At 41.7% G+C, this 25,139-nt stretch overlaps 1 protein-coding gene across 1 annotated transcript in view; it reads left to right on the forward strand.

Annotated features, from left to right (window-relative positions):
* Positions 1-7,984: 7,984 nt before the first annotated feature.
* The window catches only part of FAM171B (family with sequence similarity 171 member B), an 81,790-nt gene continuing 64,635 nt past the window's right edge, over positions 7,985-25,139 (forward strand). The window contains exon 1 of the mRNA XM_004576989.2: positions 7,985-8,290. Coding sequence (XP_004577046.2) covers positions 8,077-8,290 — 214 coding nt within the window. The 5' untranslated portion in view covers positions 7,985-8,076. The remainder of the gene's footprint in view (positions 8,291-25,139) is intronic.

Consider the following 25,139-nt stretch of genomic DNA (forward strand, 5'->3'; position numbering starts at 1 on the left):
GGCATTTTGGTTTAGAAAAACTGACAAAATGGAAGCAGAAGTCTCTGGTCTGAAATAATTTCAAAATCCAGTTGGGTTCTCCATGTAGTTTTAAGGGCTGTGAATAATTCCTGTGGCTTATGGCCCAACACTCTGGGTCATCTGTTTTTTTCGCTCCAAATGTAGTGCGTTTTTGTAACTCAGTCATGTTGTCATCTTGTTCCTGCCAATACAATTGTGTAAATCCAACACCTTTTTTGCATTTTTGCTGTACTCCTTTTTTCAGATTGAGTTGGTAGTGCTTCTACTGAAAATTCACAGCAGCCTGTCTATAGTGTGATTGTTCACTCCAGTAGCAAGAGGTTTCTTCACAGCCCTAAGTAACCCCACCTCTATTTTCAGTTTCTCTTGAATTGTCTGAGGGGATGTATGAGTTACATGCTAAATTCCTTGAGAGAAAATCATTAGGCCATTGCCTGTATTTTCTCTAGAGCTAACCGTTTGACAGCAAGTATCTTATTTTCAGCATCTCTCACAGCCTGAATATGCAGAGAATTTTCCAAATCATACAGTGTTAATTCTCATTTTGGGGGAGGAGGTTGTTTTTAGTGTTATGGCAGTTTTATTGATCTACAAATCACATACCATTCAATTTTTTCCTTTTTAAAGTGTGTAGTTCATTTCTATATATTTGTTTTTATTGGAAAGGCGGATATACAGAGAGGATCTTCAATCCGATGATTCACTCCCCAAGTGGCTGCAACGGCTGGAGCTGAGCCAATCTGAAGCCAGGAGCCAGGAGCTCTTCCGGGTGTCCCAAGAAGGTGCAGAGTCCCAAGGCTTAGGGCCGTCCTCGGCTGCTTTCCCAGGCCACAGGCAGGGAGTTGGATGGGAAGCAGGGCCACCAGGATTAGAACCGGTGACCATATGGGATCCCAGGACGTGCAAGGTGAGGACTTTAACCACCACGCTATCGTATCGGGCGCCCAGTTCATTACTATATTAACGGACATTTACAATGATCACAATTTCAGAACATTTTCATCACCATAAAGAGAGACCTCGTACCCTTGTGCTATCATTTGTATCCCATCTTTCACTTCCTCAGTCCTAAGCAACCACTTATGTTTCCTGTTTTTATGTTTGTCCATTTTGAGTGTTTAATATGAAGAGAACCACATACATCGTTTTTGCTACACAGAGTGCCATGCAAGGCCAGAAGAATTTTAGAATCAACTTGTCCATTTTTGCAAAGTAATCAGCTGGGATACCATAAAGTCTTGTACTGATTCTGTAGTTCAATTTTCAGAGTACTACTGTGTGAACAATATTAAGTTTTTCAATTTATGAACATGTTTTTCCATTAGTTCAATCTTCTTTTGCATCATTAATATTTATAATTTTCAGAGTATATACTTTGGACTTTTTTGTTAAATTGACTCCCTTCCAAATTATCTTTGAGGTACTATCGTAATTAGAATTGTTTTCTTAGTGTCATTTTTGGATTGTTCACTCTAAGTATATGGAAGTACAATTGCTTTTATTATTAGATGCTATCCACCAGGCTAAGCAAGATGATCTCTTCATCTCTATGCTCTTATTAAACACCTCTCAATGTAGTTACAGGTTGTGGTGAAAACAATATTATGGACATTTTTTAGGGGACATTATTCTGCCCAGCACAGGCCTTTTCACTGTGATAATCAACTTCATCTAGAAATTCTTCTCATGGGGGTTAGAGGCATGAGTATGTATAGCTCAAGTTATTGTTATATAGTACACTTTGAAACTTCTTTGTCAGTAATGATAAAGTCTAAAGTCATACTATTATTTCATTTTTCCAGAAATATTTGACTTCCCTATACTTTATTTCATCTAAACTTTCTTAAACAAAACTAAATATACACACATATATGCAGTTTATCTCAATTATTCAAAATTTGCATACTTCCAAGTGTTCTCACATGCTAGAATGTATGTATAAGCCCCCCCATCAATACCTGTGACGTTTCTATGTTACACCATGCTGATGTTTCTCCTTTAGCTTGCACACTGCAGACAAGCATTTTGTTGTCTGCCGAGTGCCAGATTTCTTACAGTTGCTTGTGTGTGAGTGAGAGGGAGGGAGAAAGAGAAAGAGAGGATTTGTTTCATAAAGTGGTCTCCAAGCATAGTGCTACAGTGCTGTCTGTCCTTATGGGCCATGATTATAGCAGCATGAATCAGGGTTTGAAGAAGGCATGACATGTAGTGAGAAAAGAAAAGACAGAAGTTTTTGAAAGTGGCAGGGAAGAGCTTTCCTCTTAGAGGACAATTCAATTCATGTCCTTACACTTTTTATTCATTTGGGGAACCATATTTCATATCGATTTAATTTTGTGGGCTTTGTTTTACTGACAATAACTCTCCCAGCCAGGAGGTCCTCAGGTGGATCACTGCATGCCCAGAAAAAGGGAACAGAGTGGAGTAGAACTTGTGACCAATTACCTTGGGGCTCCGGCCTTGCCAGGCATGGACCTGACCAGTACTGTACTCCTCCCTTTCAGCTCCCTTTCTCAGATACCTGGCACTAGTCTGTCTCTGTCCTCTGCCTGTTGATGACTATGCCCACTGACCTCCAGCAGTGAAACCTGTTATCTTAAGAACAACACTCACATTGGAGGGATTTTGGTGGAATGTTGCCTCATACAGAATGGCCTAGCAAGGTTTTGTTCTCCAAACACTTAGTTTCTGTCTGTGACATTAAGTATAAAGAGCCCGTGATGTACTTTAAAGAGAAAATATGTGTTATCTTGGCTTTGTTCATGCAAGTATTATGCTGTTGGCATGAGTTCGGTGTTGACTAACCACTAACTTAAAGAAAGTGTGTTTCAACATAAACACACAGAAAACAAGATGACATTAGAGATCAGATCATGAACCTATAGTTGTTTGAAGGTCACAGGGAGCCAACTCTGTATTATCCTAAGGAGCAAGTGGTTCAGTGCAAATCCAGTGTGAGGTGACTTCATAGATCGGAATTATTGAGAAAAATGGGAATTGACAACACATAACATGAAATTTTCTGTGCATATAAAATACATACAAAATGCAACAGAACCATAAATAACTTCTGCACAAGAAGTTATAGCTGACACTGAAGAGTTCCTATGGTCACAAACTGTTATCTCACTTTGTTACCTCTTTTGCCTGCTGCTATTTCTCCTGCTATACAGGTGAGGAATCTGAGATCTAGAATACTATATAAATACCAGAACAGTCTGATTCCAGCATGTGTACTCTAAACCAACAGTCCCACTTCTAAATAAGCAATCCGTTGATTTAATCACCAAGGGGCCACTCACACAATCAGTATCAGGCCTTGTGACAGGAGCTGGGGGATACAGCCATGTATGGTCCTACTCCTTGTGAAACTTTCACTAGTGAGGATAGGCAAGGAAATGCCTAGAAGGAATAGGTTCGTAAAGGCAAATGTGTGTCACCCAAATTCATAGCAAGGGCACCTACTCAAACCCAAGGGCATCAGGAAATGCACCACATACAAGGTAATATCTAAATGAGCCCCTTTAGGCTCTATGTGGACTTGCCAGTTAATGAATGAGGAGACAGAATTCCAGGAAGAGCTCATGCATGTCAAAAAGCCAAGGCGACCCAAATACGTCTGGTTCATAGAAGCAGGAAAGATATCTTTCTCAGGAATGAGAGAGAGAAAGTGTGTCTTTATGCAGGAAATATTGCAAGGGTGAGCACAGGTTGTTTGGAAACAATGTAAAAGATTTTCTTAATCATGCAAGGATTTTCATATTTTCTGATAATAACAATGGGGAAGTTCCAATAGATTTTGCATGAGGAACAAGTACATACTTTGGTTTCTAATAGTTTTTGTAGTATTTTACTAAAACTGAAGTCTTTCTAGCATTAATGTTTATGATGTATGAAGTATGAATATTATTATGGCTTGTGCCTTGGTAAACAACTTCTTGGATTAAGTGGCATTTAACTGGCATTTCCCTTTCCTTTGTAAAATACATAGATTGACATTTAAAGCACACATAATTAGCAGGATACATTTTCCTGACTGTCCACCTGGTTTTATACACACCAGCTGGTTTGTGCATGTGCCAAAAGCCAGTTATATTTGTTCACAAGCTTCTATTTTTGCTAGCCTGATGTGTTTATAATGAATGAATGGAATATAAGCTTGAAGGAAGTATATTTTTTCCTGTGTAAATAAAACAATAATGTAACAATAAATGTGTGGAAAAATTGTGAAAGCTTGGGGAAAAATTGAAAAAAAGTACTTAACCCTCAGTTTACTTGTCAAGGGTCTTTAAAAATTCCCACAACTTAAACCAAAACGGTAAATTGTGAGGGTGAATTATTGTTGCTGTTCATTACTTCACACACTAAGATGTAGTTATATGTGCAAAGAAACAGGTCTTACCCATCAATCAAAACATTGGTGTATGAGTATACATTTAGTCATTTTAAGGTTAAACAAGTAGTACAACACACATGTAAGATATATTGATTTGCACATCTCTTGACCAGCTTTGTGATTCACCACTAGTCTTGACAGCATCAGATAACATGGCTTTTTTTATGTTGCACAGAAATTAAACATAAACTAAATGAATTGTAGGACATTTAAAAACCATTTTAACGTTTAAGGTTGACAAAACTCTCCTTAAACAGTCCATGGTGTGGGAAATATTTGGCTACCCTCTGTTTGGGCTGCCCTTTGGTGGTTTTGCCTTGTGAAGATCTGTTTCTGATATATTAAACATGATGTGGCCACCACAGGCAAGACTCAGATATCCTGGCAGCATTCCTTTCCTTCTGATCCAACAGTCAGGTTTTTGGAGTCATTTCCATTTTCTCTTCTCTTCTCCCCAGGAGCAGCGGTAACTTAGAAGAGAATCCGCCAAAACAGCCTGAAGAGATTAATGAAGGCTCACTGCCCTCCGCCCTCTGCCCACGACGCTCTTGCTCCCACAGGAGGCAAAGCAAGGATGGAACAGCGCTGTTTAGGGCGAGAGGCTTACCTTGACATCTATTTTCTAAGTAAGCATTGGCCTGTATAATTTGTTTTTGTTAAATAAAAATCACTGTAAAGCTAAGCTTGTGGTAGAAGTTCCAAATAGTGCAGAAGAGTAAACTCATGTAAACACCAGTGTGGCCCTGGATAAGACACAAGCCTTGCTTGTCCTCTTTGTTTTCAGGCACTAAATAGGATAAGGAAGCTGATTTGTAAAGCTGCTCTGAGGGTATGGGATAAAGTGTGTAAGACGCTATTATTACCATACTTTATAGCAAGATAGACACTATTTTCATAGCCTCAACTAAAGAATAATTTTCTCTTCATTTAAAACAGATTCATTCATTTATTTGAGAATCAGTTACACAGCGATAATGAGAATCACAGAGAGGTGTCCATCTATGATTTCACTCCCCAGATAACTGCAGGGTTGGGAAGGCTGTAGCCAGGAGCCAGGAGCTTCCTTCGAACCTCCTACATGAATGGCAGGGGCAAAAACTGTTGGGCCATCTTCCACTGCTTTTTGAGGTGCATTAGTAGGGAGCTGGGCTAGAAGTGGAACATTTGGGACATAAACTGGTACCCATATTGGATGCTGACATGGTAGGTGACCACTAAGCCTGCTCAGTGACAACGCTGGCTTCAGAGTAATTTTCTCTGATTCAAAATTCTATCTTTTCCAGCAAGTTGAAAATATCGAGAGGGATATACACGAGAAGGGCAAAGATTAGAAAAGGACTATGTGTCTCGGGCTTAGGGCCCAGGACAAGCAGATTCAGATTCTGACAGGCTAGAGAACAACTCAGAACTTTCTGTGGGTTTCTATCTCCTTTACTCACATGGATGGTGAGAAAGGCACAGGAACCAGCCACTTGTCCCAAATGATGGTGGGACTGGAGGCAATGTCTGCCTTTGCGTCCTGGCAGTGGTTGCACACACACAGCCACACACACAGCCACACACACACACACACACACAGCCACACACAGCCTCCCATCTACACACGCACATGTGCACATGCACGTAGCCTTGCCCCTGTTACTTGCATAGGTTTACAGACAAAAGTGGCCCAGAGCCAAACCGTTACCTAGCAGACCTGTGGGCAGCAAGCCAAGCAGGTAGGACTGTCACCATGGTATCAGTTGCCATTGAGAGACAGAACACAGGGGCACAGACACCGTCACTGTGCCAAGTTCATCTCCCCCAACAGGGACAGCGCACTCAGCGCATTGACTGATTCAAATTGAATGGTAAATGAGTAATGGCACAGTCAGGTGTCATTTTTGTTACACAATGATACTGGAGACTGCAACGGACGGAGCAGGGCCCATTGCTCTAGTCCTGTCATGCAATCTGCATCACCAGTTCCACTGACAGTGTCTTGGGTGGCTCCCCGAAATCTCAACCTGGCAACTTGGATTTTCTCTAGGAATGTTCACTGCTCCCACCCCACCACCCCGGCCAACCGTCTGGGTTGACTGTACCCTTAAAGAGTTTCACAGGTCTTGGACATCTCTTAATGAGTTTTTGCAAATGTTTCTAGACTGAGGATATGAAAGTTTTGTTTCTAATCTAGCACCTTCTAAAACATCTTCCATATGGATAGCAAAGTGGGCCTTTTGAAATACACAACTGATTGAGAGTCTCTTTCCTGATTTTTTAAAAAAATTTATACTTTTCATGATACAATTACCCCCACAATTACCCCCACTCCCACCATTTCTACCCCCTCCCCCCCTTTTTAAGATTTTATTGGAAAGGCGGATAGACAGAGAGGAAGATCTTCCGTCTGATGATTCACTCCCCAAGTGGCAGCAATGGCAGGAGCTGAGCCAATCTGAAGCCAGGAGCCAGGAGCTCTTCCGGGTGTCCCAAGAAGGTGCAGGGCCCCAAGGCTTAGGGCCGTCCTCAACTGCTTTCCCAGGCCACAAGCAGGGAGCTGGATGGGAAGCGGGCCACCAGGAATTAGAACCGGCGCCCACATGGGATCCCGGCACATGCAAGGTGAGGACTTTAACCACCACGCTATCGTGCCAGGCCCTATCCCCCCCTTATTTTTACAACAGTATAGTCCTTCAGCAATACCCCCAAGTCCATCATTTAAGTGTTTCATGACATTGTAAGCATAAACATGGCACAGTCCAGCATCCTATTGTTTTCATCAACACCTGTAGTTTATATCTCCATTTCCTAGCACAGCATCCAAGCTTATTACAGTAGTTAACATATGTAGAGCTGGAAGAGCTCCTGACACTCCCAGTCTCCCACCCCTACCCCTTTGTAGAGGACTGGCTGCTCCTGCCTATGTGAGCCACGCTTACTCTTCTTTCTAATCTCATCTTTCCCAGCGACTCACAACTTGATTGCATACACCAGATGGTCAATTTCCCCCAAGTCCATGCAATCACGGGGCAGCTTCTCCAGTTGCAACCAATCAATCTGGATTAAAGCTGCACTCCCTCTCCAGTTGGTGCGGTTTTAGCAGATAAGGACTGTATCTCAGTTATTACAAGCACCTGACTAAAAGCCTGCTGGGACAAAGATCTCAGTACTTAGCGAGGTTTTTAACAAATGTCAAGTGTAAGCCAACTACAGTTAGTCAAGATGCATTCCTGGATGGGATGCAGCAGAGCTTATCCGGTGAGGAGACCCTGGGTTTCTGATATCTTGTTGCCACAGGAAGCGCTGTGATGAGCGTCATCTGTGTGCCTCCTTTTCTACTCGGAGGCCCAGTGGAGAGAATTTTATTCTACTTTCTGCACATTTTCCACTGCAATGGTCGGTGGTGACCACCAGAAGGTCTGCTAGTTAATCGGAGCGGCTCTCGGTACCCTTGCGTTCCGGAGCTGCCTGGCGCCGCCGGCTCGCCCCTCCCCGGCCCGCGCGTCACGTGCGCGTGGGTACCAACTCGCCGCAGCCGCTGCCTCCGCCCGCGCCGCCTCCTCGGCCTCCGCGTCGCCGCGAGGCTGTGCGTGCAGACGGCGCGAGGGGGAGCGAGCGAGCGCCCGCCGCCGCCCGGAGCCCCGCAATATGCCGCCGCGGCCCTCTGGCTCTCGGCCATGGCGAGGTTCTGCCGGCGCGTCCCCTGCACCCTGCTCCTCGGCCTGGCCGCGGTGCTGCTGAAGGCGAGGCTGGTGCCCGCGGTCGCCAGAGCCGAACTCAGCCGCTCCGATCTCAGTCTTATCCAGCAGCAGCAGCAGCAAAGGCAGCGGGAGGAGGCAGAGGAGGAGAGGCCAGAGGTGCCAGCGGCATCCTCTACCTTGACTGTTCCAGGTAAGTCTCGGCAGCCGGGCCCTGCCTTTTCATCTGGGGCAGCGGTTTCATCCGGCCTCGCTCGCGCGCCGTTCCTTAGGTTGCTTCCCTCTAGTCGACCCCTCCTCATCTTCATCCGCATCCCTCCTTCTGCCTGCCTCGACTGACCGACCGGCCTTAGGTCCTTTGCTCTGTTGTCGGGAAGCTGTCCTGGGGAGGGGGGCGACGAGCGTTCTGGCAAGCGCCAACCCTGCAGTGGATTGGGAAGGGGTTGGTAAGGGGCGGGGGTGGGCGGCTGCCTCTATTGAGCTTCTCCCTGATTGCTTCCCTTTGCCCCGAAAGACAGACTCACAGACGCACTTCTCAGATCGCTGTAGTATTTTGTTCTTTATTATTGTCGCTTATAGAGAAATCTTGACATCTTAGACACCCATATACCCATTTCACCATTTCTCACTGCCTACTGGATTTAAATTCAGACCTAGAGAAAGAAATCTTTAATTTATTTCTGTCTTTATCCCAGAAAAGCTTTAAGGTATTTTGAATAACAAAAGCAAGGAAAAAAAAGCGTTCTGTAACAAGAAGCAGGAGTTTGTAATTGAAGGGGAAAGAGCGATGGACAGATGGGGGTAGTGTGTGCTGGGAAGGTGGCCTGTCTCCCAAGAGGGAGAGCGTCCTGCTCATTAGTAGCACTTGATCGAGGCAGAGCTGACAATGTTCAGCTGTGGGTGGAAACCAGTCCAGTCGCTGGGTTGTAAGTGGTTAAGGGAACCCCACTCCCATCAAACCTCACTGGTTAGTAAGTAGCTGGATAATGTCTTTAAGGAGCGTCTCCCGCCCCTTCCTCAGCACCCTTTCTGCTGTAGATGTTACCTGCTATTTGGGAAGACGAAACCCAAGAGTTTTTTGGCAATTGAGTTCAGGTTTTGCAAAACGAGGGTGAACTTTATTGTAACGTTAGCTTTTGCTTTAAAAAGCCTGCTCAGTAATATTCTAAAGAGTGAAATCAACATCTTGTTTTGTATTGCTTGCTCATCATCAAAGAGCAGTCCTCCAGTGTGCCAGCTGCGATTCATGACACAGCCAGGATGATTTAATTTATTAGAGTGCTCTGAGCGTGGGGTGAAATCACCCAGTGTTCAGGAAAGCGTGTGTTTCAAATACCCTCTCAAACCAATTAATAACACAAGTACGGCTGAAAGTCCTGAAAGGTATGTAATGCGCGCTGATTTTTCTACACAGCTTTTAATATAGCAGCATGATTCGGGGGAGGCTGTGGTTGGGCAGGCTCTTCACTGAACTTAAGGAACCTACAGCTCGAGTGATTGTGTTCCACTACACAACTGATGTCTGGCAGAGTGTTGATGGATTTTGTTTTGCAATACATGTTCAATCAGTTTAGCTTTCATAAGGATTGTAACTTCAGGGATATTAGGCCTTTTGTATTTAGTGTGCAGATTATGATGTTTTCTGAAACTTGTGAAGAAATACTTTAGAAAGTATGATAATTTTGGAAATTAGAAGTTTTTATTTTATTAACCTGTTAGAGTAATGACACGAAGGTACTACACATGGTCAAACTAGACCCTGAAAAGCATGAAGATTCTTGCTTACTAAAACTAGTTTCTCAAGCCAGTGACAAACAGAAGGGTAATTCAATTGACTCGTATTTTAATATTGAAATATTCACTCATACAATGAAATTAGAATAAACAAAGCAAGTTAAAACTTACCCCTGGATGCATTGTGATCCTGTAAAATTGAACTGGTCTTTCTGTTTCATGCCTTTGTTCTACTGGTTTCTCGCCCAACTAGCAATCTGTAAACCACGCATCACACAGCGTCATTTCTGCTCTATCGTCCAGTGGCTCCTCTCTCTCACCCTGAAAATGAGTGTATAAGTTACCTCTCCCGTCCATCTTCTGTAGCCCTTGCCTTAACTCACTGCAGCTGCTCTGCCATCAACTGCAGGACCATTGCACTTGGGGCACTTCTGTAACTGGAGTTCTGAAGCTCCACAGTCTTCAGGCTTGTTGACAGAGTAAATGAGGGACTTTTTCTGACCAAGTGTATTACATAGTAGTCTCTATATCCTCCTCCCTTTCTTCCCGTGTATACTCCTCCATGCTGCTTAACTTGAACCCTTTGGATAAGCCTGTCTCCTTGTACTGAACTGTAAGCACACACTTGTTTTGTTCCCTGCCTTTTCTCTAACCCCTACAAGAACATCTGGTACGAGTGGGCACGCAATCATTTACTGGATGGTTGAATGAATGAGTGCATGATGGAATATGCTAGTACCAAAGATCGCTTTCTGGGCGTTTACTGCTTAGTATCTTCTAATTTTTTCCCTTGGAATTTAGCAGGAAATGTACACAAATAAATGTTAGTAAAAAGATTTCTATGTAGAGACTTTGAATTTGTAAATTTTGGAGCTTTTACTTAATTTCAGTGTTTATCTTAGGTTGACCCTAGAGAATAGGCAGCTACCAATATTTGAGTTTGCTTACTAGATTCTATCAAGACAGTCTTGACCTAACTGCGCTTAGCATCATTTTCTGAGCTTGAGAGAGTATTTTAAATAGCTGAGAAATCAGACGTTTAAAAGCTTTGAAGATTTTTTTTTTAAATCAAGATTCCAGAAAACACATTTTCATTTTTCTCATTGGCATATAAGAAACACTGGTTTGGAAAATAGAACAAAGGCTAAGGTTTAGCTCTGTCAAGAAAATTGTTTACCCCAGTGGATAGAGTTGTGATTTCTCCATCTGTAGCAGTATTTGCTTATAGCAAAACTCGAGGGTCCAGAGGGGAATTGATTTGGGATCTGGTGGTAGTTGAGACAACCATATCATGTTTTCCCCCATGACTCCTTAGATAGGAGCTATTGCTGGTGTGGGGATGAGGGGAGCTGGAGAAGATAATGAGTCCACTTAAAATTCACCATGTGAAGCACAGTCATGGGATTTCTGTGGCTATTTAGAAACTTCTTTTGCAGAGAGAAAGCTTACTGAGAGAGTGTGAAGACATGAAGAATTTCAATGTATATTTTAGTGACACGTATTACTCAGCTTATCTTGGAAATGTCAACTATATGGAAAGTGAACACAGCACGTACCAGCAACCTGTGCTCCTCACCCAGCTGGAAATACAACCTCAATTCTGCCATTACTCTCCATAGCGCTGTACTACTTGGAATTTTGTTGTTACAATTGTGATTCTGAGGTGAACATTACAGTATGTGGAATCTATGGACCTTTTGACAAATGTGTACACTGGTGAAGCTGCCCCCTGCATCAAGATTCAGCACATTCAAAGCTCTTCATTTCCCTCACTCCACTCCCCCCAGGCAGCTGTCCCCCAGCTGGAGATCGCTGACTTTCTGATAGCTTTCATTATGCATTGACTTTGCATTTTCTGAAACTTCACAAAATGAAATTCTGTAGTATGTACTCTCGTGTCCAGCTTCTTTATCTCAGAATAATTTCCAGAATTTCACACATGTTATGACATGCTTAGTTTATTCCATTTTAGTGCTAAGTAGACTTCCCTTGAATGAATTATTACATTTAAGCTTATTGCTTCTCTTGTTAGTATATGGGTTGTTTCTAGTTTTAGTTACAGTAAACAAGGCTACTACATTCTTGATGTTTGTGTGAACATGCTTTCTTATGTCTTGGATAAAGAACTGAAAAGTGAGGTATCTGGGCCAAAAGATACAGTGTAAAACAAAACAAAACGTGATTCATTTTTTTGGAAGAGTTAGAGAGGGGCAGGATGAGTGAGGAAGAGATTGATTGATTCCATCCATCCACTGGCTCACTACCCCAGTGGCTGCACAGCCAGGCTGAAGCCAGAATTTTTTTTTGATACTTTATTTTTTATTAATTACATTGCAATATGTGGCACATTTTTATATACACTGGGATTCCCCCACCCCTCCCCAAACCCTCCCCCCACGGTGGATTGCTCCATCTTGTTGCATTTCCATAGTTCAAATTCAGTTGAGATTCTTTCATTGGAGGTATTTACCAAGCATACAGTCCAGCATCTTATTGTCCTGGTAAGTTCAATAGTTTCTTGGTGAAATCATCTCTGGTCTGAAGGTAGAGCCAGCAGAGTATCATCCAATCAATTGAAAACCCCAACATAATATTTACAACCAATTACAACATTATGGCATTAATTGACATGGTATTGATTAACCAATATGATAATAGGAAAATGCAGGTTCTCAACCACAACCTGTGACTTCTTCATAGACATTTCAATTTTGGTTTATATTCAACCATGTTCTATACACCTTAAAATGGCTATAAATTGCCATTCAACTGTCTCATGTCTATTTTAATTTTAGTATTTAGCAGTTTATAGCATTGAAGCATGATTTCTCTGAACCTGGCTGTTTTTGGGTAGTCTAACTCTAGAACAAGACGTATGTCAACAGTTTAGGTGAACAGTATTAGGAGGGGTGTGCAGAGAAATCTTCAATACCCCAGTGAGGAGTAACTAATCTTTGTGTCCCACCCAGTGAGGTATAAGTGCATCCCCGCTGACCATTTCCTGTCTGATTCTAAGCTTTCCTTGTTGTTCTCTATCTATTCTAGTTTGTTTGTATGTTTGTTTGTTTTGAGGGGTTTCTGGAGCGATCCTGATGGTCGTTAGGAGAGAGGGTGGGGACCCAAAGTTGGAAGCAGGCAAGGACCAGAGAAAGCTCCTCTCCTTAGTCCCGAAGGAAGTTTACTGTTCTTCTGTTTCTGCGGACCACTCAGGGATCCTGGTTGTTGCTCTGATGACCTTGGATCCTGCAAGGCAGGAATTGGGCTTCTTCCATCCCATGTGGTAGATCCAAATGGGGGTGGGTGACCTCAGAGTTCTTGGCCTCCGAAGGCACTCCATTTCCCCCATGGTCTCCTTGTGAAGCCAGAATCTTCATCTAGGCTTCCCATATAGATGGTAGCGGCCCAGACACTTGAGCCATTGGCTGCTGATTTTCTAATTTTAATAGCAGAGAGCTGGGTTGGAAGTGCATCACCCAGGATGTGAAATGGTGCCTATTTGGTTTGCTGGTATTTTAGGGGGTAGCTTTACCTTCTGTGCCACAATGTCAGCCTCAAGTTATACTTTTAAAAAATATATATTTATTTTTATTTGAAAGGGAGACTAACAGAAGAAGGAGAGAAGATCTTTCATTCGCTGGTTCATTTCCCGGTGGTTGTAACAGCTACTTTCCCAGGCCATGTGAGAGCTGGATTGGAAGTAGAGCAGCCGGAACATGAACTGGCTTCCATAAGGGATAATGTCACCACATGATGGAGGATGAGCCTGTTCAGCCATGGTGTGAGCCCCAAAATATACTTTTGAAATTAATAAAAATGCTATTTTTTCCACATTTTTTGCTGGTGGTGCCTAGTTTGCTTAAAATTAATCAAAATTATTAGAGTTGATAGAATATTACTATATGCTTCCAAATTAACTTGATGTAAACTTATTAAAAATTTTTTTTATTTTGATAATCTTACATAGTTGATTAGGGCACAAAGGGTCAAGGGTTACAGGAAAGTGGGTAAGACCATAGTTTCCGCACTAATATTCTTTCTTTTCTTCTGTATCTGGGGTCAGGGGAGAAGCAAAGGGAGAAACCCTACCCAGCCTCCCACCCATCCCAGGTCCCTGCTGTGGGGTGCGCTCTGAGGGTCCTGCTCAGTTTTGATAGTTCAACAGTTCTGGATTGCTGCCAATCTTGCCATTCCAAGCACGATGTCCTCTGTTCAGAATCCACTGGCTGACATAGTCTCTTCATGGTTGGGGTTCTGAGATCAGCAGTTCAGTTGGAGGGATCTCCGAAGAAACTTTGTCTGAGGTGATCCCAGACCTGAATCTTGTGTGTTCTTGCCAATATAGGGTCCGGCACTGTCCGCCACCCCAATCAGTTTTTCACACATGCTGGTGGTTGCGTTTGCTCGGTCAGTTCTGTCTCCAGCCCTGTGTTCCACATGAACCGATGGTGTTGCAGGCCAGCCTGATCTTGCCCACTTCATACTCGGCCCTCACGCAAACCAGTGGGAGCTGCAGCCTAGTTGGGGCAACTCTGCATAACCCCCACCAGACCTGCCCCCTACCATGGTTGCCATGGTTGCCAGTATGTATCGCAGACTGGTTCAGTCTGTCTCACATCCCATTTAGCTCTCCTACATGTCAATGGGCACTAAATTTTTTTTATTAAATTTATTCATTAATTACATTGTGTTGTAATTACATAGAATCTGGGATTCTCTCCCCCACCCTCACCCCATGGTGGGTTCCTTCACCCCGCTGCATAACCATAGTTCAAGTTTAGTTGAAATTCCCTCCCTGCAAGAATTTGCCAAGCATAGAGTCCAACATCCCATAGTCCAGACAAGTCCAACTACTTATTGGGAAGACCCTCTCTGGTCTGAGGGCAGAGTCAGCAGAGTATCCTCCCAGTCAAATAAAAGCACTAATATACCATCTGCAACAATTAACATCGTTATGGAATTAATTGACATGATATTGAGCAGTCAACATGTTAAAAATAAATGCGATTTCTTAACCACTTTCTGTGAACCCCCATTCACAGTTCAATTTTAGTTTATATACTACAAATGACATAATATCCATAACAGAACATGATATGCTTAACATCATATCATATTAAATTAAGGCAAACATGTGGTATCTAACCTTTTGGGATTGGTTCATTTCTCTTAGCATTATGGTTTCCAGTTTGGCCCATTTGGCCACAAAGAACTGCATTTTGTTTTTTTTTAATAGCTGAGTAGTATTCCATGGAGTAGATGAACCATAGCTTTCTTATCCAATCCTCTGCTGATGGGCATTTTGGCTGTTTCCATGTTTTTGCAATTACTGATTGTGCTGCTATGAACATAGGAATGCATGTTGGTTTCTCATAAGACAATTGTTCTGGATATATTCCTAGGAGTGCTATAGCTGGGTCATACGGTATGTCGATTTTGAGTTGTTTGAATATTCTCCATACTGATTTCCATAGAGGCTGTACCAATCTGCAGCCCCACCAGCAGTGGAGTAGGGTTCCTTTTTCCCCGCAACCTCGCCAGCAAGTGTTGTTGGTGTTTTTCATGTGGGCCACCCTTACTGGCGTTAGGTGGTATCTCATTGATGTTTTAATTTGAATTTCCCTTATTGCCAGGGAGCTTGAGCATTTTTTCATATGTTTATTTGCCATTTGGGATTGTTCCTTTGTGAAATGTCTCAAAACAGCCTGGTACTGGCACAAAGATAGAGAGGAAGATCAATGGAGCAGAATAGAAACACCAGAAGGGAACCCACACAGATACAGTCAAATAATCTTTGATAAAAGGACAAACGATAATCCAGGCAAATGGGAAGGTCTCTTCAATAAATGCTGTTGGGACAACTGGTTGATAGCCTCTAGAAACAAAAAGACCCACATCTCTCACCATATACTAAGATCAAATCTAAATGGATAAAAGATCTAAACCTGCATCCAGAAACCTTCATACTTTTGGAAGAAAATGTTGGAAACACACTGCAACACTTAGGGGTAGGCCCTCACTTCCTAAAAAAGACTCCAAAAGCAGTAGAAATTGATACCAAAATAAACAAATGGGACCTCATCAAACTAAGAAGCTTCTTTACAGCAAAGGAAACAATCAACAAAGTAAAAAAGCAACCCACAGAATGGGAGAAGATCTTCGCGCACGACATAGGTGATAGAGGTCTAATCTCCAGAGTATACAAAGAATTACAAAACAGCCAAAACACCAAAATAAACAAGCCACTCAAGAAATGGGCATGGGAAATGGGCATTAAATTAAACTTATTTTAAAAATTTAATGCATGATGTTTTCATGTTGTAACTAGTGGAACACTTTAGCTACCTTAACATATCCATTCTCTCATTAGTTACCTTTTTTCCACTAAGAGCACCAGAGCCTGTTATCTTTGCAGATACCTTGTACATATTAACAATGTTACCACTCTAGTCCTCAGCCTCTCTGTCCTATAGCAGTTTCCTCCAGCCTCTGGCAAACACTATGGTATTCTCTGTTTAAAATCTGTCATCCATAAGGAATGTTATTTATTTGTTTAAGAAATTTGCAAATTAATAGGAAAAGTGTGATTAGAAACTAACTGTTCTAATGGTATTCCGGCTTTAGCAGTTGTATTCCCAGATGGGATAATTATGATTTCTTTCCAGGATTTTAATAGCTCCAAAGGAGCTATTTCTTGGTGTTGATTACAGGTTGCAAAGCACATGTGTTTGCATGGAATTTGAACCTAGTTTGTTTTACTGGTGGTTTTACAGTGTTCTTAATGTTACTGAACAGAAACTGTACCAAATATTTTTTTAAGCAAAACTCTTCTCCCAAGTGTATAAATATTTAACTTGATTCTTTTTCAAAGGTCTGTGTGACTAGGTTAGCTCAAGTTTCGTCATTAATTTCCTTGGCTTAGTGTAATGTTTCTTAATTTCCTTTTGTCCAAGTTGCCTTAGTTAGGACATGGATACACTGTTTTCCACTTGTTATTGGAAAGCTGTATGCTCTGGAATACCTGTATGGAAGATTCTGAAGCTAAGGAAGCTAGGCGTTGTATTGAAATACAGCCTTAAGGAAATAGCTGTGCTTTGAAGGTTCTCTTTGGAGATGCTGCCTTCTCCCCCCACCATTTTTTTTTTTGTAAATAAAATATGCTAAAGGGTGAGGGATACAGAACGAGAAACAGAGATCTGCAGATTTACTTCCAGATGTCAGTGACAACCAGTCTACCTAGACTCATGTCAGAAGCTTGAAACTCCATATGGTCTCCCATGGGAGTGGCAGGAACCCATTTGAGATGAACCCATTGAACTACTATCTGCTTTATCACCGGAAGTGTATTAGTAAAAAGATGGAATTGAAAGTGGAACTTGGACTTGCATCCAGACACTCTGATATTGGTTATGGGTATCCCAAGCAATGTCTTAACTGCCCCACCAGACTTCCACCCCTGGAGATGCCAGTTTAATTGGCCTTCTGTGTTGTAAACAGAGTCTACATGTTCAAGATAACATAGGATTCTGTGCCTTTTAAATTCTTTTATGAGTGTTATTGTCATAGCAATTAGGCCATGTTGTTAAAAACTCATTTGTGGGTCCCAGCCCAGGCTAATCCCACACTTTATAGTACCAGCATCTTATACGGGTGCTGGTTTATGCCCCTACTGCTGTACTTAATATGATTTTTTCTGCTTCACTTTTGATCCAGCTTCCTGCCTATGACTTGGGAAAGCAGCAAAGGATGGCCCAAGTCCTTGGGACCCTGAAAGCACATGGGAGAACTGAAAGAGCTTCCTTGCTTCGAGCTTTGAATCAGCTCAGCTCTGGCCATAGTGACCGTTGGGGAGTGAACCAGCAGAAGGAAAACCTCTATTTCTTCCTTTCTCTTTCTCTGAAAAATCTGCCTTTTGGATAAAAATATATTCATCTTTTAAAAAGACCCTTGTTATTTCAGTCTGTGTGTGTGTCAAAGACCAAGTTCATTTGGCACTAAGGTGAATAAATGACCTTGAATGTCATTTCATGTGGTAGTAGGTGTTAAGAAAATAAATGGCAGTCACTTCATCATTACTAATGTGTCAGGTGCACTCAGAAAACCAAGACCATAGTATTCTGGCGATGTATTGTGACTCTTGAAACTTTTTTTTTTTCCTTTGATGTTTACATAGTTGATTAGGGTAGGAAGGATCAAGGGTTAGGGGAAAGTGGGTGAGACAATTGTTTTTAAATTTTCCTTTTCTTCCTGTATCTGGGGGAGATAAGGGGAGAAACCACACCTGGTCTCTTAACCAGCCCACTATCCAGGTATGGGGAATGGCCATCTGATACCAACCCAGGTTCCCTGATGTGGAGATGTTCTGAGTATTCTGCTTAAGTGGTTTTGATAGTTCTGAAATGCTATCAATCCTGCCAATGTCCATTGGCTGACATAGTTGAATTTAAAGTCTCCATTTGCCCAGATGTTTGCTATCATCACTTGGTTGGTGTAGTTGTCCAGTTTGTTCTGACCTCCTTCCTCTGCTGTGGTATCAGATGTCCTCTGCAGGTCCTAATGGGCTGCCATATCCTCCATTTACATCATATCCTCCATTTACATCAGGGTCTGCCATCCACTGCTCTGTCTTTTCCATTGAGGAGGGACGGTTCTGACGCATGCACTGTACTAATCCTGGGCATGAGCCCTCAGGTCCCCACATGCCTCCACCTGTTCCATCCTTCCAGGTCCCCTGCAAGCCTACACACCAAGTCTTCACGAGTGTGCTGCCAGGTGGCCAGTGGGCTTTGCCCAGCGCCATTGGCACCCCAGACCCAGGCCCCTCTTGGAACCCTACCTCTGAGGCTCACAAACCCAGCACTCGCCCCCCACCCCCACCACATATCTTTAGTAAAAAAGAAAAAAAAACAATTGGCTAGGTGACTATGCTGGCACATTGGTATTGTTAATACAAATTTGGCATTAAGCAGGCCCAAGATGCCCACCAGCTGTTAGCTCCTTTTCTCCCAGCAGTGTGACACGTGCCTAGTATATTACAGATTAGGCCCACAGCAGGGGAGACAGTTTAACCCTTCAGTTAACAATGCTGAACCCCCACATCAAGGTTCTGTGTCTTGCCTGGAAGGTAAGATTTAAAATGAATTTCATTTATATGGGAGGAGGATTTCAACTTCTTAGAATAAGGTTTAATTTTTTAAAAAATGAATTTTGTTTGAAAGCAGACTTTACATAGAGGGAAAGACAGGGAGAGAATGTTGTCCATTCACTGGTTCACTTGCCAGATGGCCTCAATGGCCAGAGCTGAGCTGGTCCAACCCTGAAAATCTGGAGCTTCTGAATCTCCCATGTGGGTGCAGCAATACAGGGACTCAAGACCTCTCTGCTGCTTTCCCAAGTCTTATGCAGAGGACTGAATCAGAAGTGGAGCAGCAGGAAACTGATTGTCGCCAATGTGGGAGGCTGGTGCCACAAGGCTGAGGAGCAATATGTTGCACCAACATGCTGGCCCCGAGGATTTCAGTTTTTGAAGTAATATTTTTTCTTGAAGCAAATATCTGTGTCACAAAAACTTAGGCAACAATTTAAAATGTAAACATTTTCTAGGATTAACAATTGTTATGCTTAGTTCAGTTTAAGCCATATATTTTCATGCATTTTTATTAGAAAGATTTTGTTTCCTCCATGATATAGAGTCTCATGCATAGGCGATCATTCCTTCCTCTTCTTTCTGATCTCTATCATTCTCCCATTCTCCCCAAGTTATTACAATGGCACAGTCTTTCAGTTCATTGTTGCAGGTTTAACTTTCTGCTGTATAAGAGTATCAAGACATAAGTGTAGGAGAGGAAGGGAAAAAAGTAATGTAATGTAAAAGCATAATTAAAATAATAATAGAAGTCCTACTTCTACTTGAAAGTAAAGATACATGTTATATATATACATTATTTCCCAGTATGCTAATCTCCCTTGTGGATTTTAGTGTTTTTTTTTTCTCTGTGTGTTTATGTTCTGCATATTAGTTGTTGCATATTAGAGACAATGTGATATTTGTCTTTTTTTTAAGATTTATTTATTTTTATTACAAAGTCAGGTATACAGAGAGGAGGAGAGACAGAGAGGAAGATTTTCCCTCTGATGTTTCACTCCCCAAGTGAGCCGCAACAGGCCGGTACTGCGCCGATCCGAAGCTGGGAACCAGGAACCTCTTCCAGGTCTTCCCACATGGGTGCAGGGTCCCAAAGCTTTGGGCTGTCCTCGACTGCTTTCCCAGGCCACAAGCAAGGAGCTGGATGGGAAGTGGAGCTGCCGGGATTAGAACCAGCACCCATATGGGATCCTGGGGCTTTCAAGGCGAGGACTTTAGCCGCTAGGCCACGCTGACGGGCCCGATATTTGTCTTTTTGAAGTTACATTACTTCACCAAATATAGTTATGCAGCTGGGTCCATTTTGTTGCAAACACTAAGATGTCATTCTTTTTTATGGATGAGTAGTATTCCATGAAGAAGATGTATAACTTTTTTAATCCATTCATCTGTTGATGGGCATCTCGGTTGTTTCACATCTTAGCTATTGTGAATTGCACTGCTATTAGCTCTAGGCTGCAGATAACCTCTGTCACATGCTGATTTCATTTCAGTTAGATATATTTTCAAGAGTGGGATGACTGGGTCATAAGGTAAATCTATTTTTAGTTGTTTGAGTTATCTCCATGCATACTCCCATAATGGTTGTGCTAGTTGATGTTTGCACCAATAGCGAATTAGGATGCTCTTCCCCAACCATTCTCACCAGCAATTCGTTGATTTCTTTCTTTGGGCCATTCTCACTGGTTTTGGTGAAACCTCAATGTGGTTTTCTTTGCATTTCTTTGATTGCCAGAAAATCTGAGCATTTTTTCGTGTGTCTGTTGAGTTTGAAACCCTCTGAATTTCATTGCTTGAAAAATATCTATTCATTTCCTTGGCCCATTTCTGAATGGGATTGTTTTGCTGTTGTTAAATATCTGCAGTTCTTTGTACATCCTGAATATTATTCCTCTATTGTATAATTGGCAAATAGTTTCTCTCATTCTGTTGGTTGACTGTTTCCCTTGCAGTACAGAAACTTCTTAGCTTGATGTAATCCCATTTGGTTTTGCTTTTATTACCTGTGTTTTTGGTGGTCTTCTCTAAGAAATCTTTGCCTATGCCTATGTCTTCCAGAGTGTCCTTGATTTTTTTCCTCTAGTAATGTGATGGTGCCAGGTGGTAGGTTTAGATCTTTGGCTAATTTAGAGTTTATTTTTTTAAAAGATTTATTTATTTTTATCACAAAGTCAGATATACAGAGAGGAGGAGAGAGAGAGGAAGATCTTCCATCCTTTGATTCACTCCCCAAGTGATTGCAGCAGCCAGTGCTGCGCTGATCCGAAGCCAGGAACCTCCTCCAGATCTCCCACGCGGGTGCAGGGTTCCAAGGCTTTGGGCTGTCCTCCACTGCTTTCCCAGGCCACAAGCAGGAAGCTGGATGGGAAGTGGAGCTGCTGGGATTAGAATTGGCATTCATATAGGATCCTGGCGCATTCAAGGCGAGGACTTTAGCTACTCGGCCACGGCACTGGGCCGTAGAGTTTATTGTTTTATAAAATAAAAGTTAATGGTCTTGTTTCATACTTCTATAAATGTATATCCAAATTTCCTAGTACTATTTGTTACAAATCATTGTTTATTCTGGGTTTATTTTAGTTTGTCAAAAGTTAGTTGGTTATAGATGTGCGAGTTCACTTCTGGGATTTCTGTTTTATTCTATTGATCTTCAGGTATATATTTTTTTTTACTGGTACCATACTGTTTTAATTACCACTGCCCTGCAGTACATCTTGAAGTCTGGTTTTGTGACACAACCAGCCTTATTTTTATTGTTTAAGGTTGTTTAGCTATTCAGGGGGTCAGGGGGACCCCTTGCGTTTCTATATGAATTTTAGCATCATTGTTTCTATCTCTGAGAAGAATGTTGGAATTTTGATTGGAGTTGCATTGAATGTGTAGATTACTTTTGGTAATGTGAATGTTTTGATGTTGATTCTATCAACATGGCAAATTTTTTCTATGAGTTTTTTTGTTTTGTGGTTTTCATGTATTTTTAACTCGTTACCATTGTTGATGCTGGCCAAGCAAAGACAATTTGTATTCAAAGACACAAATACTAGCTGAGGTTTATGTAGACATTTGATCAGTTGGACATTGGTATTTTGGTGCAGTTTAAATTCATAGCCATGATGTGAGGTCTCTAGATGCTGTGAAGTTTCATATTTGTTCATCTTTCTAAATCCAGTGTTCATAATTTTATTCCCATCTAGTTGGTCCTTTGCTTTCTCCATACTAGAAACAGGACAGGTAAATACGTGATTGGGTTATAGTGTTGACTGTAATCAGGAGTTGTCCAGAGACAGGATTTTCTGGAATCTGTGACTCTGGATTTTTATGATCCAGTCTACCTTTGCCTGCTTTCCTGTGGTTTGGGCGAAAGTAAAAATTAAGCTATCAATTGCTCAGTATTGCTCAGAATGATTAAATAGATTATGTTCCTTTAAGTCTTTTAACGTATTGCTGATGATCTTTCACATTGTCTTGAGTAGGGATGCCTATAAACGTCTGATGTGACTTAAACATAAATACCAAAAGAATGTCAGTTAACTATAAAAATACAATAGAAGGAGGTTGCACATTTTTTTGTAAGGAGATGAGTGTCATGAAGAATAATGAGTGTACTGGAATGTATTTAACAGTTTAACTTAGCATTGATACATGCAGGGTTTATTTTACTAAGAGTAAATCATGAAGCAAGCATGATTCATTCAAATTGTATATCTGATGCTACAAAAAATCCTTCTATTTATTTAAATTAACTGCTTACAGAATATTTGCAAATAACTTTCTTCACAAAAATAAGTATTTCCTAAAGTATATTTTATAATAATTTGCAATATTAGATTCTGAAGTTATAGCTGAAGATCTGAGAGCAATGTTTCTGACAATTTCAATATCTCTTACTCTTAATTTGACTCATAATGAAATATGCAGAAAACTTTCTACAGTAAAGTATGTAACAACAAATTTGATCTAATGCTATTTACAGCGAAGCAGTATCTAATATTGATTAAAATATGTTGGAAGTTTTACAAAATCAGAAGTGTTCCTCTCACATTTTATGCCAGGCTCTGTGATTTATAAAACACCACCTTCTGAGATTCTCCTAATAGGTGCTTGGAACTGGAAGAAGTAAAAATGTGCTTTTTCTCAGTTTTTTGCAGTGTTTGAGAAGTCAGGACACAGACTCAAACACAAAGGCATAGCAAATCTGATAAAACTGCTGGTGATAACTGGATGGCAGAGTGAACTTTTTCATAATCGAAGTGGATGTAAGTTTGCGAGTCAGAAGGGTCAAAACAAGGTGTATCTTAAAATTGCTTCTGTATCCTCGAATTTCAAAATAGAGAATTCTATTAAATCAATTCAGCTTGGCAGATGTAGGATTCAAAGATGTACAAAGTGAAGACTTTGGAGGTTGGAGAGAAGAAAGCTGTAATGTAACATGCTGTGGCTGGGGCAACAGGTGGTCGATGTGCCAGTATCCTAGGGAGGTGGAGCTGTGGTGAATCTTGTGTTAGCACAAGGAACTTGTTTCCTCTTACTCTTTGTAATTCACCCATTTTAGGGTCTGTGGGCTTCTTGAGAGATTTGAAATTATTTTTACAATCAGGAATTTTGCAGTGTTCATCTTTATGTGAGATTTCCAAAGAAACCTGTCATGGTTCATTAAATCTTTTGAGTGGCCTCAAGGAGAGAACAAAAATAACAATGAAACTCAAACTCTGTTTCTGTGTTTTCTTAGTGTCTGAATTTTTTTGTTTTGTTTTGTTATGGAATAGAAGTGATGGGTGAAATTAGTATGCATGGCAGAAGTATTACTAATCCTGCCAAACTTTTGCCTTGTTATATTTTTATTTTCAGTGATACGATTTTACATGTATGGGGATTCTCCCCTTCACCCTCCCTTCCTCCTTAGTCATTCTTCTCCCTCACTGTTTTCTCTCATATGGTTACTATAGTGTAATCTTTCAGCAACAGTCACAAGCCCAACATTCATTTCAGTGTATCATGACATTGTAAGTATAGACAATGGTAGGAAGTCTAGTAGCCTTTTGTCAAGGCATATTGACTCTTCAAAGTGGTAACTGCTTACTGTGGTTGTACCTGGTCAGTTTTTCAGCAGTTGATTTTTCCATTCTCTTTGTACAATGCCTAACACAAACTAAGTATCTTTTGAGAAATTGCATGCTTTTATGAATTTAAAACATGTGCTTTATTTGTTTAAAACACAGAGACTGACAGACAGGTAGAGAGAGTTCTTCCATCTGGTGGTTCATTCCTCAAATTCCCCTAACAGCCAAGGCTGAGCTAGGTTGAAGCTGTGTGAGTGGCAGAGACCCTAATTTCCAGAGTTGCCACCTGCTGCTTCCCAGCTTGTACGTTAGCAGGAGTGGAGCTGCCACTCAAACCCAACCATTCCCAAGTGGGATGCAGTTTTTACAAGTGGTGTTTTAACTGCTGTAGCAAATACAGGCACCAGTCGCAAGGTTTTGATTTGTGTATTTAGGTCTCATTAGATAATAAGCTGGTAGGATACCTTATACCCCCAAACAACTTCTGTTCAAATTTCTTTGAGAAGCAACTCCTAGACCCTCTGTGTTTTGGAATCCACTGAAAGACAGGATGGCCGAGATGAGTGAGTAATCTCGGTGTGTAATGGCTTTTCTTTCTTTTTTTTTTTTTTTTAAAGATTTTATTATTATTGGAAAGCCGGATATACAGAGAGGAGGAGAGACAGAGAGGAAGATCTTCCATCCGATGTTTCACTCCCCAAGTGAGCCGCAACGGGCCGGTGCGCGCCGATCCGAAGCCGGGAACCAGGAACCTCTTCCGGGTCTCCCACGCGGGTGCAGTGTCCCAAAGCCTTGGGCCGTCCTCGACTGCCCTCCCAGGCCACAAGCAGGGAGCTGGATGGGAAGTGGAGCTGCCGGGATTAGAACCGGCGCCCATATGGGATCCCGGGGCGTTCAAGGCGAGGACTTTACCCGCTGGGCCATGCTGACAGGCCCTGTAATGGCTTTTCTAGTCCTCCCTGCAGGCTTGTTAGTAAGGATCAGTTTTAGCATCTGAGAACCTCCCGTGTTCATAATTCCCAAAGGAGACGTTAGTGAAAACCTAAGTTCTTACAGTCTGAAACAGCTATTAATCTTGGGTCTTTAAACATTTTGGAGGTCAAAAA

This window comes from Ochotona princeps, chromosome 5, assembly GCF_030435755.1.
Source record: "Ochotona princeps isolate mOchPri1 chromosome 5, mOchPri1.hap1, whole genome shotgun sequence".
Classification (NCBI taxonomy): domain Eukaryota; kingdom Metazoa; phylum Chordata; class Mammalia; order Lagomorpha; family Ochotonidae; genus Ochotona; species Ochotona princeps.